Source organism: Argiope bruennichi, chromosome 8 (assembly GCF_947563725.1).
Source record: "Argiope bruennichi chromosome 8, qqArgBrue1.1, whole genome shotgun sequence".
In the NCBI taxonomy this organism is placed as follows: Eukaryota; Metazoa; Arthropoda; class Arachnida; order Araneae; family Araneidae; genus Argiope; species Argiope bruennichi.
Window position 1 is genome coordinate 99,214,627 of NC_079158.1, and position 18,117 is coordinate 99,232,743.

The 18,117-nt window shown below is 30.1% G+C and overlaps 1 protein-coding gene across 3 annotated transcripts in view; it reads left to right on the forward strand.

The window, feature by feature from the left end:
• The window catches only part of LOC129981898 (protein tyrosine phosphatase domain-containing protein 1-like), a 168,332-nt gene that overhangs the window by 129,683 nt on the left and 20,532 nt on the right, over positions 1-18,117 (forward strand). For all 3 annotated transcript variants that reach the window (XM_056092944.1, XM_056092943.1, XM_056092945.1), the window contains exons 2-7: positions 4,499-4,601; positions 8,430-8,576; positions 11,635-11,715; positions 13,545-13,660; positions 13,751-13,772; positions 15,228-15,422. In XM_056092944.1, coding sequence (XP_055948919.1) covers positions 4,507-4,601; positions 8,430-8,576; positions 11,635-11,715; positions 13,545-13,660; positions 13,751-13,772; positions 15,228-15,422 — 656 coding nt within the window. In that variant the 5' untranslated portion in view covers positions 4,499-4,506. The remainder of the gene's footprint in view (positions 1-4,498; positions 4,602-8,429; positions 8,577-11,634; positions 11,716-13,544; positions 13,661-13,750; positions 13,773-15,227; positions 15,423-18,117) is intronic.

Consider the following 18,117-nt stretch of genomic DNA (forward strand, 5'->3'; position numbering starts at 1 on the left):
ATGTTGAAAAATACTGAAGATCTACGCCACTGGGGGGAATCGCAACACCTTGAAAAAATTAGAAGTACCCAGCACCCTGGAAAAGCCTGCCGAACTCTGTCCTAGATACTCATTTCCATTCATACACTTCGAACTGTTCTGTTCCATTTCTGCGAGCATTTCTCTGCAGTGCGTTAATTTCATCTCGGTTATTTTGTCTATAAATACGGTCAGCTTCAGAATATTCAGCTGCATGTCGCTGTCGAACAGCGTTTATAATATTCTTTGGAATTTGAATTTAGAAGCGATGTTATGTTGAGTTGTAACTTTTCAGCAGATATGTGTTCTCGCTTCTGATTGGCTGCTTGATGCAACTGTTTATTATGTCTTCTGTGACTGGCCATGTATTATTATCTCATTATACATATATTTACTATCTACCAATAAGTAATTTGGCCCCTGTGATAAAAGAGTTCACACAAAATTTTTTCATATTCAATAGTTGGTAGAGCCTCCACCTGAGGTAATTATACTTTCCGACTTGGACTTTCCGGGGCCTACTTTCCACAAGTGTTTGGATGAGAGACAATGGTATTTTCTTTCACTCGGCTTGGAGAAAACATATGGGTTATTTAAAATATTTTGGAAGCTTGCTGTACCCCTCAATTCGGCAATCCAACTTATCCCAGAGGTTTTCTATAGGATTCAAGTCTGGACTCTGCGCTGGCCAGTCCAGTCGGTTCACCCCATTGTCATAAATCCAACCCATGGTGGACCTCGCACAATGACAAGTGGTCATCCTGGAAGTAACAGTGATCCACAGCGTAGAAAGCATATTGTCAACTAAAATAACAGAGTAGAAGTCGGTGTTAAGCTTACCATGAATTGGGATAAACGTTTCCAGTCCATACTACGAAAAACATCCCCAAACCAAACTTTATGGTAGGCACAATTAATTCTGGCAAAAAGTGTTCTCCAATGCATACACCAAACCCAGATTCTGCCATCCGACTAGTAAAGATTGAATCTTGATTCATTCTTCAAAAGAAACTTTTTTCACTCATCTACGGTACAATTTTGATGTGTCTTGCACCACCTCAACCGAGCAGCGCGACTGGATTTTGTAATCAAAGGCTTATGGGCGGCAACACGACCGTGGAAACATAGCAAATTTGATTCCTTGCGAATGATATTTATTGAAACAACTTGTCCCGGATGCTTGTTGGAACTCCTGGATTATGTGGACCATCGGTTGGTACGATTTCTTCGAATTTCTTTGAACAGCATTTGTCGGCCTCTATTTCTTAATTTCTTGGGTCTATCGGGTCGAAGCACATTCCGACAATCACCACTTACCTCCCACTTCTTAATCACAAAAGTCACAATCACACTGTCGAGTTTGGAATGTTTAACTCACTAAATATGTCCCTTAAGGATCGGCATTTCTATGTCCGACAATTTAGCCTTTCTCTCTCAATCAACAGCTCAGAATTTCGTGGCGTCTTGCATGCGACTAATGCCAATGCTATTTCCCCCACGATATTTAAATACATAAGGCGTGACGTAGATCAGGATCGTAGATATGCTCATTTGCATGGGTTTCCAAATACTTATTGGTTCTTTCAAAAATACTAATATATATATACAAACTGAAAAATAGCGTAACTTCAAATGATACATCTATGAAATTCTTTTTTGATATATATTCATCACTGTATATATATATATATATATATATATATATATATAATATATTAACAATGAATTGCATAGATGTATCATTTGAAGTTGAGCTGTGTTTCAGTGTCACTTCTTCTAATTTTTCATATTACCTGAAAGACTTTCATGCTTAAAAAGCTTTGGCAGTGTTGTTGATTGTGCTATTCTTATCATATTAAAAAGAAATAACGAATTATAAGAAAGAGTTATCATTTGATTTTCTGACTGACTACACCCATTTTCGGAATTAAAAGAACCAAATGATTGATATGCAAAACTGAAATAAAGCTGACATGTGCAAATATGCTTATGTATTTGGTCCGACTGGCAATTTACTGAATGCGAAATGATGCGCTCAAATTAATTTAGAAGGTTTGAAAATAACACTTTTAAGTCATATTGAAATTCCGAATGAATATTCTACTAATTACCGTAATGGCTCTTTCTCATCATGCTGACCGGATGCAGGAAAACAAATGAGTTAATGAGATCGTGAGTTAAATGAGTGAATGAATTACTTGAATGCAAAATTTGGTATTGGACAGTTGTGTCTTGAAGCACGGAAATAGCTGAAGAAATTGTATGAAATTCTGTAAGTTATGTATAGTTTATAAGTGACATTACTTATAATTTTTTTAATTTAAGAATTGTATAACTTTAAACGAGCAGTTCTTTTATATATATATATAATATAAATTTATTTATTTGGTATATTCTGGAAACGGCTCTAACGACGTGGATAAAATTTTACATTTAGATAAGGTTTTGCTTTCTTATTTTATCTACGTAGGTGTCTTACCTAAAAAACGTGATTTTACTAAAAAAAAAACATTTTTATAACTAACTATTAGAATAAGTATATTCAACTTTCGCTTCAAAGTGTGGTCAGGGTTGTATAGTGGTCAGTACAATATGAATGAAGCGTGTGTTCCAGGTCCACTGTTCTAAACGCACTTTTTGCTTTATTTTTGTTTTACTTATGTATATATATTTAATATTTTTGCTTTTTAAGTTCATCTATATAGGCGTCTTTCCTTATTCATTAAATAGTGTGATTTTACAGACAAAAAAAACATTTTTTATATCGAACTATTAGAGCTTTTTTCTATCTACTCTCATGCTGACAGTGTCATATAGCGCCATCTCTGACTCGATTTCATCATGGTAAAACTGAGTGTAAGTTCAGACATATAAGTAATGACAGATAAACTGTAAAATAAATACTGTAATATAGGAGATTGTTAATCATATAATCACATGTTAAACTAAGTGCATTCATGATTTTTTTTTTATTTAAATGACTTGTTCATATGTAGGTAAGATTGAAAAATACTCATATGTAACCAGTATGGTACTCGTATCTTAATATCCTCCCCCAAATAGTAATAACTGCCTAGAGAAGCTTGGTCTTCCAGATATTATCCTAAATATAATGAGTGAGAAATTTTCTTTAAAAAAGGTAATGTAATTATTTTCAGTAAAGCTAGTATAAAAATTTAAAATAAAAGGTAATTTTCTGTGTACTTTTATTTTTTTTTAAATTCACTTATATATTTTTATAATATTGTAATGTTTATTTGCAAGACCATTAGATGTAAATTGCATGGTACAATATATGTCATGTGATATGAATCTGTAAAAATCACTCAAACCGCTCTTCTAGACAGAATATTATACCTGGATATATCAAGTTTGATATATAATTATTTTGTGGGTAATGGAATCTCTGCTAAAGGGTTTTTAAAATTTTAATAAGATTTTTAATAAAATAATCTACAAAATTTTAATATTTTTCTCTCACCATATCTTTTCTCCTTAGCAAACTTATCCACGACCTCGAACGAATCTAGTGAAGTAACATGATGAAAAATAAAATGTTCAAAATTAAAACCAGAAATCTTGCGCAGTTTCTGCAAGATAAAGAAGATCTGATTTTCTCAGATCTAAGCCCAGAATAATTCTTGTCTCATCGACTTCTTCAAACAAGCCCTTCTCCAAGCAATGTTAACTTTTCATCAAAATTCACGAACTCATATTCCTCACCTATCATTCCTTTTTTTTATATATAAGTAGTAATATGTTGTGTATAATTATGGTATTAACATAATTATACACAACATATTTTTTAACGTATTTTTAACATATTTTAACATATTTTTTTCTAAATAAATCCTTACACGTATATTCATTCATATATACGCTTACTCCTAAACATAACTAGAAGGCCGGATTCTCAGACAAAGTAATTATCATTCCATTTTTATTGAAGTTAAGTTGAGGAAAATAACAATTGCCATTTTGAGGTAATAAAAGACGGTGATGTTACAGAAAAAATGTGCTTACTTTGACTATTTTTCCTTACTCCATTTAAGCTGAGATGTTAATAAAGAAATGAGTAGAATTAAACATAAATGAAGTATGAAATGATTTCATCTCTGAATAATTTATCACATTTATTTTATTTAATAGAAAAAAGCATTCCTTATGCCATTGTTATGAATTCGTATAATTGTGTTGTATGATATCAGCTTTTATTTCTATTTTTATGAAATGTATGTGGGTTTTTTTCCTATTATAGTGAATTTCATATCAATATTCAAATATTTCCTGACATTGAATTATTTTTAAGAATTATTCAATAGAATTTCAAAGTTTCTTTTATATTAAACTATAAAGAAGCAAGCACTGATTTTAATTAGTTTCTTTTCAAAATTTGCAATTTGAAAATTTTCTTCTCCAAACGTGACATTTTGCATAGATATTATGCAACAATTCTAATATGGGTTGATTTGTATTCCAGGATGAAGTATGAGCTCCGACCCAAAGTGTAATTTGGCCGATTTGAAACCAGTAAAATTTTCAGGGTCACAGAGTCTCTCCCTTGGAACCTTGCCTTCAGTTCAGTAAGTACACCTTAACACACATTTCGACACAAAATTTCATCTTACAGGTACACATTGTTTATCTTCTACATAAAGTCTCATACTTAGGGATTGCAATACCGGACCAAAATTTCAATACCGGTATTCGGTATTTTTTAAATCTTAATACCGGTATTAGAAATTTTAGAAAAAGAAAGAAAACACAGGTGTTTCTTTGTTTTATTTGACAGTTTTGTTAGAGAGTGTAAATATCACAAAAAATAATTTGTAACTTATAAATTATAACAGTATATAACCACAAAAAAGTAAAGAAATATCTTATTTATTTAAATAAAAAAAAGGAAATATCACATTCAGTCTGTGGTACTATTACAAATTTTTGAAATGTGATCTTAAAAAACATAATTCTTCACTTGTACTGTCATTAAAAATTACCAGTTGTCGAAAACGCTCTTTCGGCATCTACGCTACTTGGTGGTACTGTTTGCAATGCGCGATATACTTTTTCCAAGTATTTACCTCTAAATCCCTCATCTTCAAATAAATCGATTTCTCGTCGGATGGTTTTGGATATGGCTTATTTCTGTATTGTATTTTGGTTTGTTGATTTTTTTTATTTATCGCTAATTCTAATTTTTGTTCAAGAGACAATCCCTTTTCACTATCGACAGTAGTGACATCATAATTTTCGATAATTGAACTGAATTCTTCTAAATGTGGATAGGTTTGTAGGTAAAAAATGTTAATTTAGAAATTTACTCTAAAATTTTCTCTAAACTTAAATAGAAAACTTACTCTAAACTTAATCAGATTTGAATTGGTTATTTTCTTTTCTTCTTTTTCATTTTCATTTTTAAAATCATTATAATTATGTAAATACCGTAAGACATTTTCTATTTCGGTATTCCTTTCTTCTGTGCGATTTTTCAATGTAATATATAATTCTTCAGATGTGTGCTGTTCTTTCAGTGACTGCAACATGAAATTTAGTGTTGCATTAGCTGTTAATAAATTAGAATCTCTCCGACATAATGCCTCAATAGTCAGTTTTATTGGAAGTAGAGCTGATATAGTTATGGATGTTAAGTCGAATTCACTACCTGAAAAATTAAATTTCAGGTTTAAATCGATTATTGCTTTTTGGATTGGATTTCTCAGTTTCAAAAATCGTTCCATCATTAGAAGTAAACTGTTCCAACGTGTTTTAGAATCTAATATTAACATATATTCTGTTTTATTTTCAGTTAGTATATATTTTAGTAATATATCCTTTTTATAGGGGAACGTTTAAATATCTTAATAATTTTTCGAACTTTATAAATTATAGGAAGCCATTCTTGATAGGTTAATATTTCATCCTCATTAGCAATATCTTCTTCAACAATTACATTGTCATTATCTTCATTGTCAATATCACTCTCACTCTTACTCTTTTCAAAGTTGGAATCCGAAGTTTCTATATCCACAGTATTTGGATTCTCCTGTTCTTTATTTTTTTGGTATAATACATCTATTAGTCCTAATTAAATTCCATGTGCATAGCACAACTGCTGATTTGCACCAATCAACTTTCCAACTTTTTTCATAATTGTTTCTCCATCAGTCGTTATGGATACAATATTTTCTTTCAGGGATAATCCATGTTTCGCTCATTTAGATTTAAGCAATTAATTAAGCCATTAATTACCTGATTAATTTCGCTCGTTAGGGAGACATAAAAACAAAAACGTATACTATTTTGCTATGTTCGCGATTCCTGAACATATAGTAGAGACAATTTAAAATTTTTTTAGTAAATACCGAAAAACCGGTATTTAAACTTCTGAATACCGGTATTACAAAATTGTACAAATGGTTCAAAATACCGGTATTGCAATCTCTACTCATACTATTTAATTTAAATGCTTTGATTTTTATCGTTATCTCAATTCTGTTAAATAGTTGTTTAGCCATAAAACGGACAACTTGTATTGCAGCGATGTAAATGTAGATAAAATTGCAGATAAATTCAGATAAAATTGCAAAAATTTTCTTGAATTGAATGGGTCGATTTAGGTAATTCAATGACCAAACACATTGGAAAGAAGTTTTAATAGCTAATAGTCCACAGAAATTAAAACTGGAAAAAGTGAAAAAAAAAAAGAGAGAGAGAGAGAGAGATCTGAAAGAAGACAAGTCCAAAAGAGTCTTTGATTTTAAAAGCTAGAAAGAACAAAAGCTAACGTTTCATGGTTTAATATAATAAATAAGCAATCAAAAGAAAAACTGATGGGATATACAAGATGTTATGCATTGAAGAGCCAAAGCATTATCACCACCTACTCAGCACCTATCTATCACCTCGCATCTATCACCTCTGATCCGCAAACTAGTTGCCACTGATCTTGTCATGGATCGACAATTCTTTTGTAGACGGCTCTAGACAGGTTATACGAAATGTCTGAAAATAATTCCGAATGCACGAAGTCAAATTCCGGCATGTGTTTGATCTCTGAACTCTCTTTCCATGAAATCCCAAATGTGCTTTACTTAATTAAGATACGGTGAATCAGGTGGATAGAACATTAATAGGCATTCATCATTATGTTTCTTGAACCACTTCAATACAATTCGAACCTTGTTACAAAGCGCCTTGTCTTGCAGGAAGATTCCATTTCCTGTTGGGAAGATAGATGTCATGTAAGGGTGCAACTGATCCTCAGTTAAGGTCAAATAATCTGCAGTTTCCATGGCCTGTTATACCGCAGCTACGAATCCCAGAGCCACCCAGGAAAATGTCCCTCAAAGCATAATACCATCACCGCCAACCTGTGTATGATTTACTGTACATGAGTGGAGAAATTGTTCGCCAAGAAGACGGCGTACCACGATGCCAGGAATAAAAAATCGTGATTCATCCGCCAAAGCAACTTTCTTTCACGTATCGATAGTCCAATCTCGATATTCTCGAGTCACTGTAGGGAAGTTGAAAATGACGCTTTGTTAGCTGAGGCACATGAGGGAGAAGCCTGCTGCACAGTCCAATATCCAACAGTGGTTGCTGATCTGTGCGTTCCGAAACGTTTGTACTTAGATCTGCAATGTATTGAGCTATCAACGGAGCCACTGCTTTACAAGGCGGGATAGTCTTCGATTTTTTTTTTTGATGTAGACGTCCAATATCTTGACATCAAGTGCTGATTTCATTGTGATTTATCCACTTTGCATAAATATTAACAACGGTAGATCCTGAACAGCCTACTAATAAAATAGTTACGTAGATACTCATTCTGAATATTTGAACCATTACAATTTGCCCTCTATCAAATTCGCTTAACCAGCAGTCTTTCCCTCCCCTGTAAAAGTAAGTGCAAGAATAATTCCTTACATTCACCAGCAACTGTTGAAAATCATTCCCACTTAATCACGTGCCTTCTACGTCATCCTGACGAGTTCATTGAAAAATATAGGGATGGTGATAAAGTGTTGGCTCAAATTCACACTGCCCATGTGAATTTGAGATTCAAAAATTCAAAAATACTTTTGCTTTGATTATGTTTAAGGAAATTCGCGATCCAATTTAAGAAACCAATGGGCTCACTTGGGTAATTAATTTTCTTAATTTCGAAGGCTCAGTTTTTAAAGCTATATATTTTCTATTTTAAAATGTATTTCATGAAAAGGTCATGCATTATATTGAATATAAATAAACCACAAAAGAAAATCCACTATTTGTTTCTTTTGTTAAAATTCATCTTCTACCATTGTATTTTACAAAAACTGTCTACTTGATCTAAATTCGGCGATCTTCTCTTGTAGAAACTATGATACTAATTTTTCATTGTTAAAAGTCGATTTTGTATTTTTCAGGTATGGAATTGTGCAGGAGAAGCTTCGCCAGAGCTCCTCCAAAGCCTTTCACTGTTCGGTGTTCTGTCCGGGCAAACGTTGTAGATACGAGGGCGCTGCTTTCTGGCAGAAGGAGGATATGCCGATCATGGGGATCTTTTCCACATGGTGAGATATTTTACTTCTGTCTTCAAGTAGTAAATTTTACAACAATGCACTGCAATTCTTTTTATCACAAAATACTTCTAAAATTCCAGAAATAATGATAGCCACTGAAAGTTTTGGATTCCATAAAAACAAAAGAAATAAGAATCTCTAGTCCTAACATCTAGACTAATTTCAATAGACTAGTCGTGATAACGGTATTATGTTAAAAAGCTTTATTTATTTTATCGCCTGCTTTTTATAATATTACTACTACTGTTGACCATGACACATTGTCAAATAAATATCAACAAAATCAGAAAAAAAGACCGATAACATAAAAAAAGGTAAGAAAAATATTATTGATGCTGCAATCTATGCAAAATAATATCGCCGGGTGAATTATCGACATTAAAAATAAGAACAAGTAACTGAAAACGAAGACGCGCTAACACAAAAGAGACAAACGGTAGAATCAAAAAGTTTTCTGAAAACGATGCATTAGAGTTTAAATTAAATAAAAGTCTAACTAAGTATCTGACTAAACAATAAAATACTTCTAAAATTCAGAAATAATTACACCGCTGAAAGATTTGTAATCAATAAAAACAAAGAAAATAAGAACTGAAGTTTGAAATATCATATATGATAATACTTATTATATTAAAAAAAATTCTTTATTTCATCGTTTGCGCTTTACAAAATTAGCAGAACAGGTATAGTTTTTGCCATAACACACTATCTAAAAAATGCCAGTAAAATAAAAAAATTAAAAAATGACATAAAAAAGAACTTAGAAAAGCGATGTAAAAATAACATTCATTTTATACACTTATTTTTCTTACAAATGGTAAAAATCGAAGCAAGCTAATGAAAATGAAAGCGAGATAAAACAAAAGAGAATGTTTATGTAAATGATGTCCTTAGAATTTAAATTAAATAAGAATAGTTCTAATAATTTTTGATTTCCTAAATTTATATCTTACGAAACCATCTATAAAACGAAACGTTTCTTAGAGGACCCTCATTTTCTGCCGAGGAAGAGTTAAGAAAATCTTTGAATTCGTCAAAAAGTAATAAATAAAAAAAAAACATTTGCTCATTCTTATTTTATTATGTTTGAATGCTACCTTGATAAAAGTTGAAAATTTTAATGAAATTAGAAATCTTCGGTGAAGGGATTTTTTTTAGTTTTCATTCATAACGTTTTTGACAAAAATGACTGTTTTTTAAAAAATTTCTAAAATTCACTAGATTATGTTAGAATTGCAAAACAATGTTTTGGAATAATAATAATAATAATAATTTTCTCTCTTCTGTGGTTCATCGATGTTTTTTTGCAATCATTGGAAATTATATTAAGGGCTAACAGGCGTAAGAAATCTATAACGCAACGAAAATTATGAAATAAAGTTGTTTATACAAATTTTAAAAACCGGTTTTTGAGGTGATTTAATTCAATATTACAACTACCTGTTGCTAAATTGCATGGCTATTAGAGTTATTATTTTTAGAAAAATAAAAAAATAAAAAATCATAAGGCTTCCAAAAATTCTGGAGTCCTTAAGTTAATTTATAATTTTATTCTAAACACAATATAATGGACTAGCATTTTGATGTCTTTTATCGTTTCAACTTACCTCCAAAGAATTTAAAAATTATAGATGACAATATTGTAAAAGATGCATGCTTGAACTTTAGCAGATTTTGATTATTGTTTCCGGTAACTATTTCTTGCTTCTTGATGATTTTCGATTTAGTTACCTAAAAATTCATTGTTAATTTAAATTGTTTTAATGTTATAATTTATCAAACTACATAAATACCTATAAAGCTACATAAATACCTATTTCTTTATAGATTTTACCAATATTTCTAAACCAAGTTTACAAATTAAAAAAAATGATATCAAAGTTATACAGACTGCCAGATGTATGCAAGCAAATCTTGAAGACTCAGAATTTTTGAAATGTAGATTTAGTATTTTTTTTTTTTTAAATAAAGGCTATTGTATGAAAATGAAAACTGCAATTAAACAACTACAGAACGTTTGAATAGCGAATGTAAAGTAAAAATGCTTTAAATAAGTAATTATTTATTGAAATTTTTTAAAAAAATTATTAAAATCAAGACAAATTTCAGAGAAAATAAGGATTAATCTAAAAGCAAACAGATAAATTTCAGGATTTGTAGTTTTAGAAAAATTAATTTCTTCGTTTAAAAGATGCTTTAGGATGTTGCTTACGAACGTACATCTTGATCTAGTTTTTAATTTCAGTATAATACATTTAATAAAGCAGCAGCAACCATATTTTCCTTTTAGTTAATAAAATTATTCCCAAGGAGAAGTAAATGAATATTCCGTAAGAAAGTTCAAATTGCATTACGTTAAAAATATTTATATTATAAGGGCATACATTAAATATTATGACTAACAGAAAATTAATAATTAATAGATAATTTAAATTAAATTGTATGCATAAGTATTTTGCTCGTAGTTTTAGAAACGCATCTGGTAAATGATTTAAAACTAAATATTTTAAACGAAAGTAATCTGCTGTATAGTACAGTGAATTAATATCCTATTCTGCATAGCATCTATTGAAAAACATCAACTATTGCCGGAAAAGCTATCAGCGTTAAGCGCAGACGATATGTATTTCGAACTTCAAACAAATCTTGCTATTAAATTAATTTTTGCAAGAATTAAATTTTTTATATTTATGTTGTGTACATTTAAAAAAAAAAAATACTTTTCATTAACTGTTTTATCAGTTGGCAACAAGTTGCATAGTTTTTAATTTAGAATTCTTTTTAAAAATACATAAAAATTATAGAATTTAAGTAAGACTGAATCATTGTTGTTTCTGTAATCGTTGCTTCCTTATTAAATTATGTGTTAGTGTATACAAATTAAAATGACTTAGGACGTATTTAAATAAAAAAAATGGCTGTATTAAAAATAATGAAGTGGAAAATGCTATTGCCCTAAATAATCGCGTTTGAGTATTGTTAGTTTTTCTGTAAGTACCTAATTATAAACCCTTTTTTTTACTTCTTTTGATAATAATTTTTCTTTTAGGGTCACAGACGATATTGTGACGATGGCGCGTCCTTCCACAGAAATCATCGAAAAGTACAAAATCATCAAACAATTTCGCGAGTAAGTCTTAATCTGACTGTTTCTATTTATTTCATTTCATGCATGGTTCGAAATTTCTTTCTTCGTTTCTAGGTGGAGTATTACGAATAAATACTAACAAGCGCCAAAAATAAAAGTAGCAACTAAAAATAACGAATTCTGACATTGTAAGATTAACAATAATCTATTATTTTTCTCATACAATTATCTAAAATTCGGAATGATTTAAATTAAATGTAAATTAATTTGTGCTGATATTAACTAATTGTATTAATATTTCCCTAATTTTTACTTTATTAATTTCTACTTCTGTAACTAATTTGTACTTATATATGTAATTTGTATTTTACTTTAGAAATTTTTAACAAATTACTAAAATAAATCAAAGATGTAATGCAGCAGTTACATAGAATGTAGCAGTCATAACTCTACTACCTTCTCTTTTAATACAACAGATGGCATTATCTGGTATCAAGGTAGGTACCTAATATCAAGGTATATTTCCCCTGATTTTCTTGGGTAACATTATTAGATTGTATTCGAGTGAGTGTCGTGTGTTTTCGTGTTCGTTTTGCCTTGTGAAATGTGTAACTTAGAAAATAATTAAATAACTGTTCCTGAAATTCGTCTATTATTTTCATCTAGCTCATAATGAAGTTATAAAAAGTCTTGTTCTTCTGTAATAGTTATACATTTTTTAAGGACATTTCTTTTTTTATCCGAATTAATGTAATAATAATAAAGTATATACAAAATATTTTCATTAGCAGATTTAATGATTTTGAATTCCTAATTTTTATAATTATTTTGTGTAACTTTATTTAAAGGGAAAAAAACATTCACACCTTTTTTTTTATTGGTTTTATTCTCTAATTGACACAATTGCCAGACTAGAAAACATGTAAATCCTTTGGATTAGTCAATTTAATCTTAGAAATTACGAAGAATAAAACATTAGTAAAATTGTAATTAAATAAATACAACTGTGGAATGTTACTAAAGGGCATTTGAAAACTCTAAGGATACATCAGAAATACAACAAATTTTGCTACAGAATCTGGCTTTGAAAAGAAAAGGGTACCGCTACAGAAAGCTTTTTGTCAGATGATTAAGTAAAAAAAAAGTATAATAAGATAAAATGCGAATACATGTTTAATTGGATACAAAATTTCAATAACGTAACAAACTAGTTTTATGAATAATAACCTGTGAAGCGTGTTAATATTCTAATGGCTTATCCTTTAAACATTAAGTACTCCAAAGATTTGTTTTTGACATCTCGTTCTGGTTAATATTATCACAACTGTTCTGCTGAGTATATAATGTTGTATTTACGAAAGGACATGTACATATTTTATGGAATTCAAATTCCAACAAATAAGTACATTTTTTCTGATGAATTCTTTTTTAAAAGTGCCCCTTGTAGGGGGCACCCTTTGCATTTACAGCTCCCTCTTCTATATCGTTTGCGTATGTATGCCTGATATGTATCTACATATTAATCATATGTCAGCGATTTTCGCCACAAAAAATCGCCAAGGATCGCACGCTAATTGGTTCTTTTATAATTAAATTTCTATATGATCGCCAATAGTATGAGATTAATACCAAAGTTCATCAGTGGCAAGAAGTTAATACTAAAGTTGGCCAATGTTACGCTGTTAGTACCAAAGTTGGCATTGGTAGTATTTACGTGACGTCTAATCTATTGTTAAAATTTGTAAATTGTTTTTGGAACACTTTGTATTTTTGCATCCTTAAATTTAAAACCATTCCTTTTTCATAGTACTAAAAAGTTCATAATAAATTTTTTTTCTTTAAAAATTTTTTTTAATTATATTTGTTGGCAGATTCGGCATTAAATCATTAATCAACCTCCAGCAGCGAGGTGAGCACAGTTCATGCGGTGTACCTCTCGAGAAATCGGGATTCACATATGACCCACAGATCTTCATGGAAAACAAAAGTAAGCAATTTTCTTCTCCCTTTTGCTTTACTTTAAATGATAATTATAAGTATAAAAATAATTAATCGTCTGTTTTCACTTTTCATGCAGTCTTTTATTACAATTTCGACTGGTAAGTAATACACTTTTTTGTATACTTTATTTAATAGATTAGTTTGTGCTTTTTGAGATAAACCAATAAATTTGTTTAAATATTTTTATGATTATTAGTTTAATTCTCTTCCTCCTTTTTTCATTTAAATCAAATTAAGAATGAGTTGAATGAATTGAAATGAAAATGAAAAAATATATTGTCTATTTTTTACAAACATTAAGTTCGTTTCAGTTTTGTCTAAATTATTTGTGCTGCTTCATTTGCAATAGCAGTTTTTAAATCTCGAAGTGTTTCTAGAAGAAAAATGCGAATATGTTGCGCTGAATAAATCTGTAGAGGATCTTTTTTTTTATTTATTCGCAATACATTCAATGACTAAAATTCTTATGATGTTTTATTGCGTTTATCTTGGACCAGGGTGGTTCAGTCGCAGGATTTTTTTTTCTTCAGAACTTGAGAGTTACAGATTAGGAATTTGCTTCTACCGAAAATCTACTATGTATATGGCCTATTCTTGAAGTCTAAAGATAAGCCAGGCAAAGAAAATATGTAGTCTAGGACTTATCCATGTCATTTGACTATGGTCAAAAATTACGAAATCCGTCCCAATATAATCTTCATATCTCTTCAAAACCGTTGTTAATCTAACTAATAAGCCATAAATCATATACCTTTTATTCAGAAAGGTCAACTCAATCCAGTGGTTGTAGAATATTTTGATGACATCATCTTCCCCCGGATAAGTTTGAATTTGTAAGCTGAAACCTTAAAGAGCATCACCATATAACTAACAAGCCATAAATCATATTCCTTTTATTCAGAAAGGTCAACTCAATCCAGTGGTTGTAGAATATTTTGATGACATCATCTTCCCCCGGATAAGTTTGAATTTATAAACTGAAACTTTAAAGAGCCTTACCATACAGATACTTGGTAAATGTTCATACTATAGGATAATTAAAGTATAGCTGAAGTCATTTATATTACATATATATAGAACAAAGACGTTATACATAAAAGACCTTATATAAAGCAAACATAAGATGTGCAGTAAATAAACACAAACAGTATCAAATATTATAAACATTGACAATACATAAGCATATCTAAAATGTAAGAATGATTATAATGGAAATTTGGTATCGAGGGTCCACATTTCTTCTGCTGATGTGAAAAGGGGTGCCCATCCAAATTTGTCTTGGTCAAGGAACGACTATTACAAATTTCAAAATAATTTCCAGGTTTCTTCAAAACATTTTATAACTTCAAAACTATTTCCTTTTTATTTATGTACATTAATAATCTGACAGATTATTTTTGCTAAAAAATGACCTATATTTCAAGTTTTATTGCAAATTCATAATTGATTTTCTAATAAATAGAACTTGGAAAAATTATTCTTTATCAGAGTTTATAAGTATGATAACACTAAAATAGAAGTTTAATCGTGAAAAACTGTCCTCAATTTTTCAGGAAGGACTACGGTTCAGTGCCAAAAACCGTTCTGCTGGACATGGTGAAGGTGTTGGCGTTCGCTTTGAGCGAAGGTAAAGTGGCTATTCATAGTCATGCCGGACTGGGGAGGACCGGCGTGCTGGTTGCCTGCTATCTCATCTACACTCTGCGCTGCAAGCCCACAGACGCCGTCGCTTATGTGCGGACTAAAAGGTAAATGCGTTTTCTGTCCACTTGCTACAGTACAATCAACTATATTTGATGCAAAATGTAGAATCTAAATAGTATGTAGAATCTAAATCAAAATGTAGAAGGTCTGTCCACTTGCTACAGTACAATGAACTAACTATATTTGATGCAAAATGTAGAATCTAAATAGTATGTAGAATCTAAATCAAAATGTAGAATCTAAATAGTATAATATGCTATACAGAAAATAAAAATTCTTATTATAGAATTTTCATGAACGTTTAAATATAACAGGCGATCTCTTGATGAATATGATCTGTTTGAGGATTTATTTATGGTATCTTGATTAATTCAAAACAACTGAAGATTAATTTCAAGGAAGTGCTGAAAAAAGTGTACTTTCTATCAAAACGAGCAATGACTTTACATACTAGTATGTTTAAATATAGTTATAACTGGTTGAATAAAATATGCTCAAACCAGATGTTTTCTAAATTTGCTAATTACCATAAGTTTTGTTAGAATTTGATTAATACGAAACAAAGGAAAATTCATTTGGAACAAGAAGTGTGTTTTGCAATCTAACTGTGCTAACAAAGTACGCTATTTTATATACAAAAGAATGTTGATTATTCGGGTTTTTAACCTATGATACCATAAAGCTGAGTATTTTAGGCAAAAGCAGCAAAGCTTTTAGAATAAAAAAGTTACAATTTTGTATTTGAGCCAGTTTTTAGAATACGGAAGCTTGAAAAAATAAAGAGGCAAACTGTTATAACTTAAAAAGTTATATAAAGGGGAAAAAATAATAAGGCACACAACTCCATTTTTTAACTAATTCAATGTTGATGCTAGAAAATTCATGCATTTTCATTTAAAAAATGACGTTGTGAATGGGTCAGTATGTGTGTGTTAACCGTGTGAAAATATTGCTTTGAGAACGCTCGTGCACTTCGGTGGAGTAAAAATTATAGATAACTCATGATATTGTCGGAAAAAGATTCTAATTCACAATAAAATACTTTAAAGCAATTTTTCTTTACTGTGTGGAGGGTAAACATCAAATTATGATGAATAAATGGAAGATTTCTGTTTTTAAAATTCGGCATTCACTTTTTTTAGAAAATAATAACATTTTTTAGGTTTAAACACTTAATTAGTTATTGAATTTTTGATAACATTTTGAGATGAACAAAGGCAGATAATCTCAGTCCTATTTAAGGATATTATATAAAAAAAATTTGCGATAATTCTGAAGGTGTTTTGCCGCTAGAATTAGCCATATAATCAGTGAATGCGCAATTTTGAATTACTATAAAATAACACGATCAGAAACGACACACGTCACTCGCATACACTGGGGAAAAAACAGAACGAAATAACTTATAATAATGTTTAAATCAAGGTCAAAGAATGAAGATCTCTTGGTCGAATCATTGGAAAGGTAGAATCATTGAAAAGTGAAAGTCTCTGTATACTGAAATGAACAATAAAACCGTTTACTAAACTGTCAATTTGCAGTATACTTGCGGACTTATTTTCACAATTCTAAATGAATAATTTTTGAAAACATTGTCGAAATAAAGAACGATTTAACGTTTATTCTCAATCAACCGGTTTTCCCACTATCCGAAGTGACTGAGGTGCAAATAACTGACAATAATGGATTCTTCTTTATCAGCTAAGTTTAAATATATTGTGTGCTATTAATAAATATATTACATTAGAAAGCTATGTTTTCTTTAATCTATCTTCGATTTAAGAACATCAAATCTTTGTTAAAAAATTACACTCCTTATTCTGAAATCAAAAACTTTGAAGAAATTGAAACTTTAAAAAATTTGAAGGAGTTTACTTATTTTTGAGACTCAAAACTGGTTTTTTAGTTATACATTTATTTAACTGCAAAATTAAATATATATATAATTTTCTAGGATGAATAACAACAGAATTCAATTATGCTGACAAAATTTAAATTATGAAAAGTATTCTTACATTTGTAAATATTAACTTTCCCTGCATGCATTACAGTTAGTTGGAGAAATTCCAGCAATAAATTTCGTCATAAGTTTTTCTAATAAAACTGCTGCAATTACGAGAGTAAACGCCAGAGAAGTTATAAGTAAGAGACAATATTTTGTCAACAGATTGGACATCAACATACATCAAGTCTTGGGTTTTTTAAATCATGTTAAAATAACATTCTAACATCTCGTCGTCGTCTTCTTTTACATAAAAAAAATATCAATCTCATATACAGCGCAATTTATAGCTACCAAAGTTCGCATTTAACATCTCGTCGTCCTCTTCTTTTACATAAAAAAAAATATCAATCTCATATACAGCGCAATTTATAGCTACCAAAGTTCGCATTTAACATCTCGTCGTCCTCTTCTTTTACATAAAAAAAAATATCAATCTCATATACAGCGCAATTTATAGCTACCAAAGTTCGCATTTAACATCTCGTCGTCCTCTTCTTTTACATAAAAAAAAATATCAATCTCATATACAGCGCAATTTATAGCTACCAAAGTTCGCATTTAACATCTCGTCGTCCTCTTCTTTTACATAAAAAAAAAAATATCAATCTCATGTACATCGCAATTTACAGCTACCAAAGTTCGCATTTAAATTAAAAATTAATCAAAAGAATATAAACTTCAATCATCTAAATTTGACATACAACTTCAGAATTCGAATTTAGATCATTAAAATA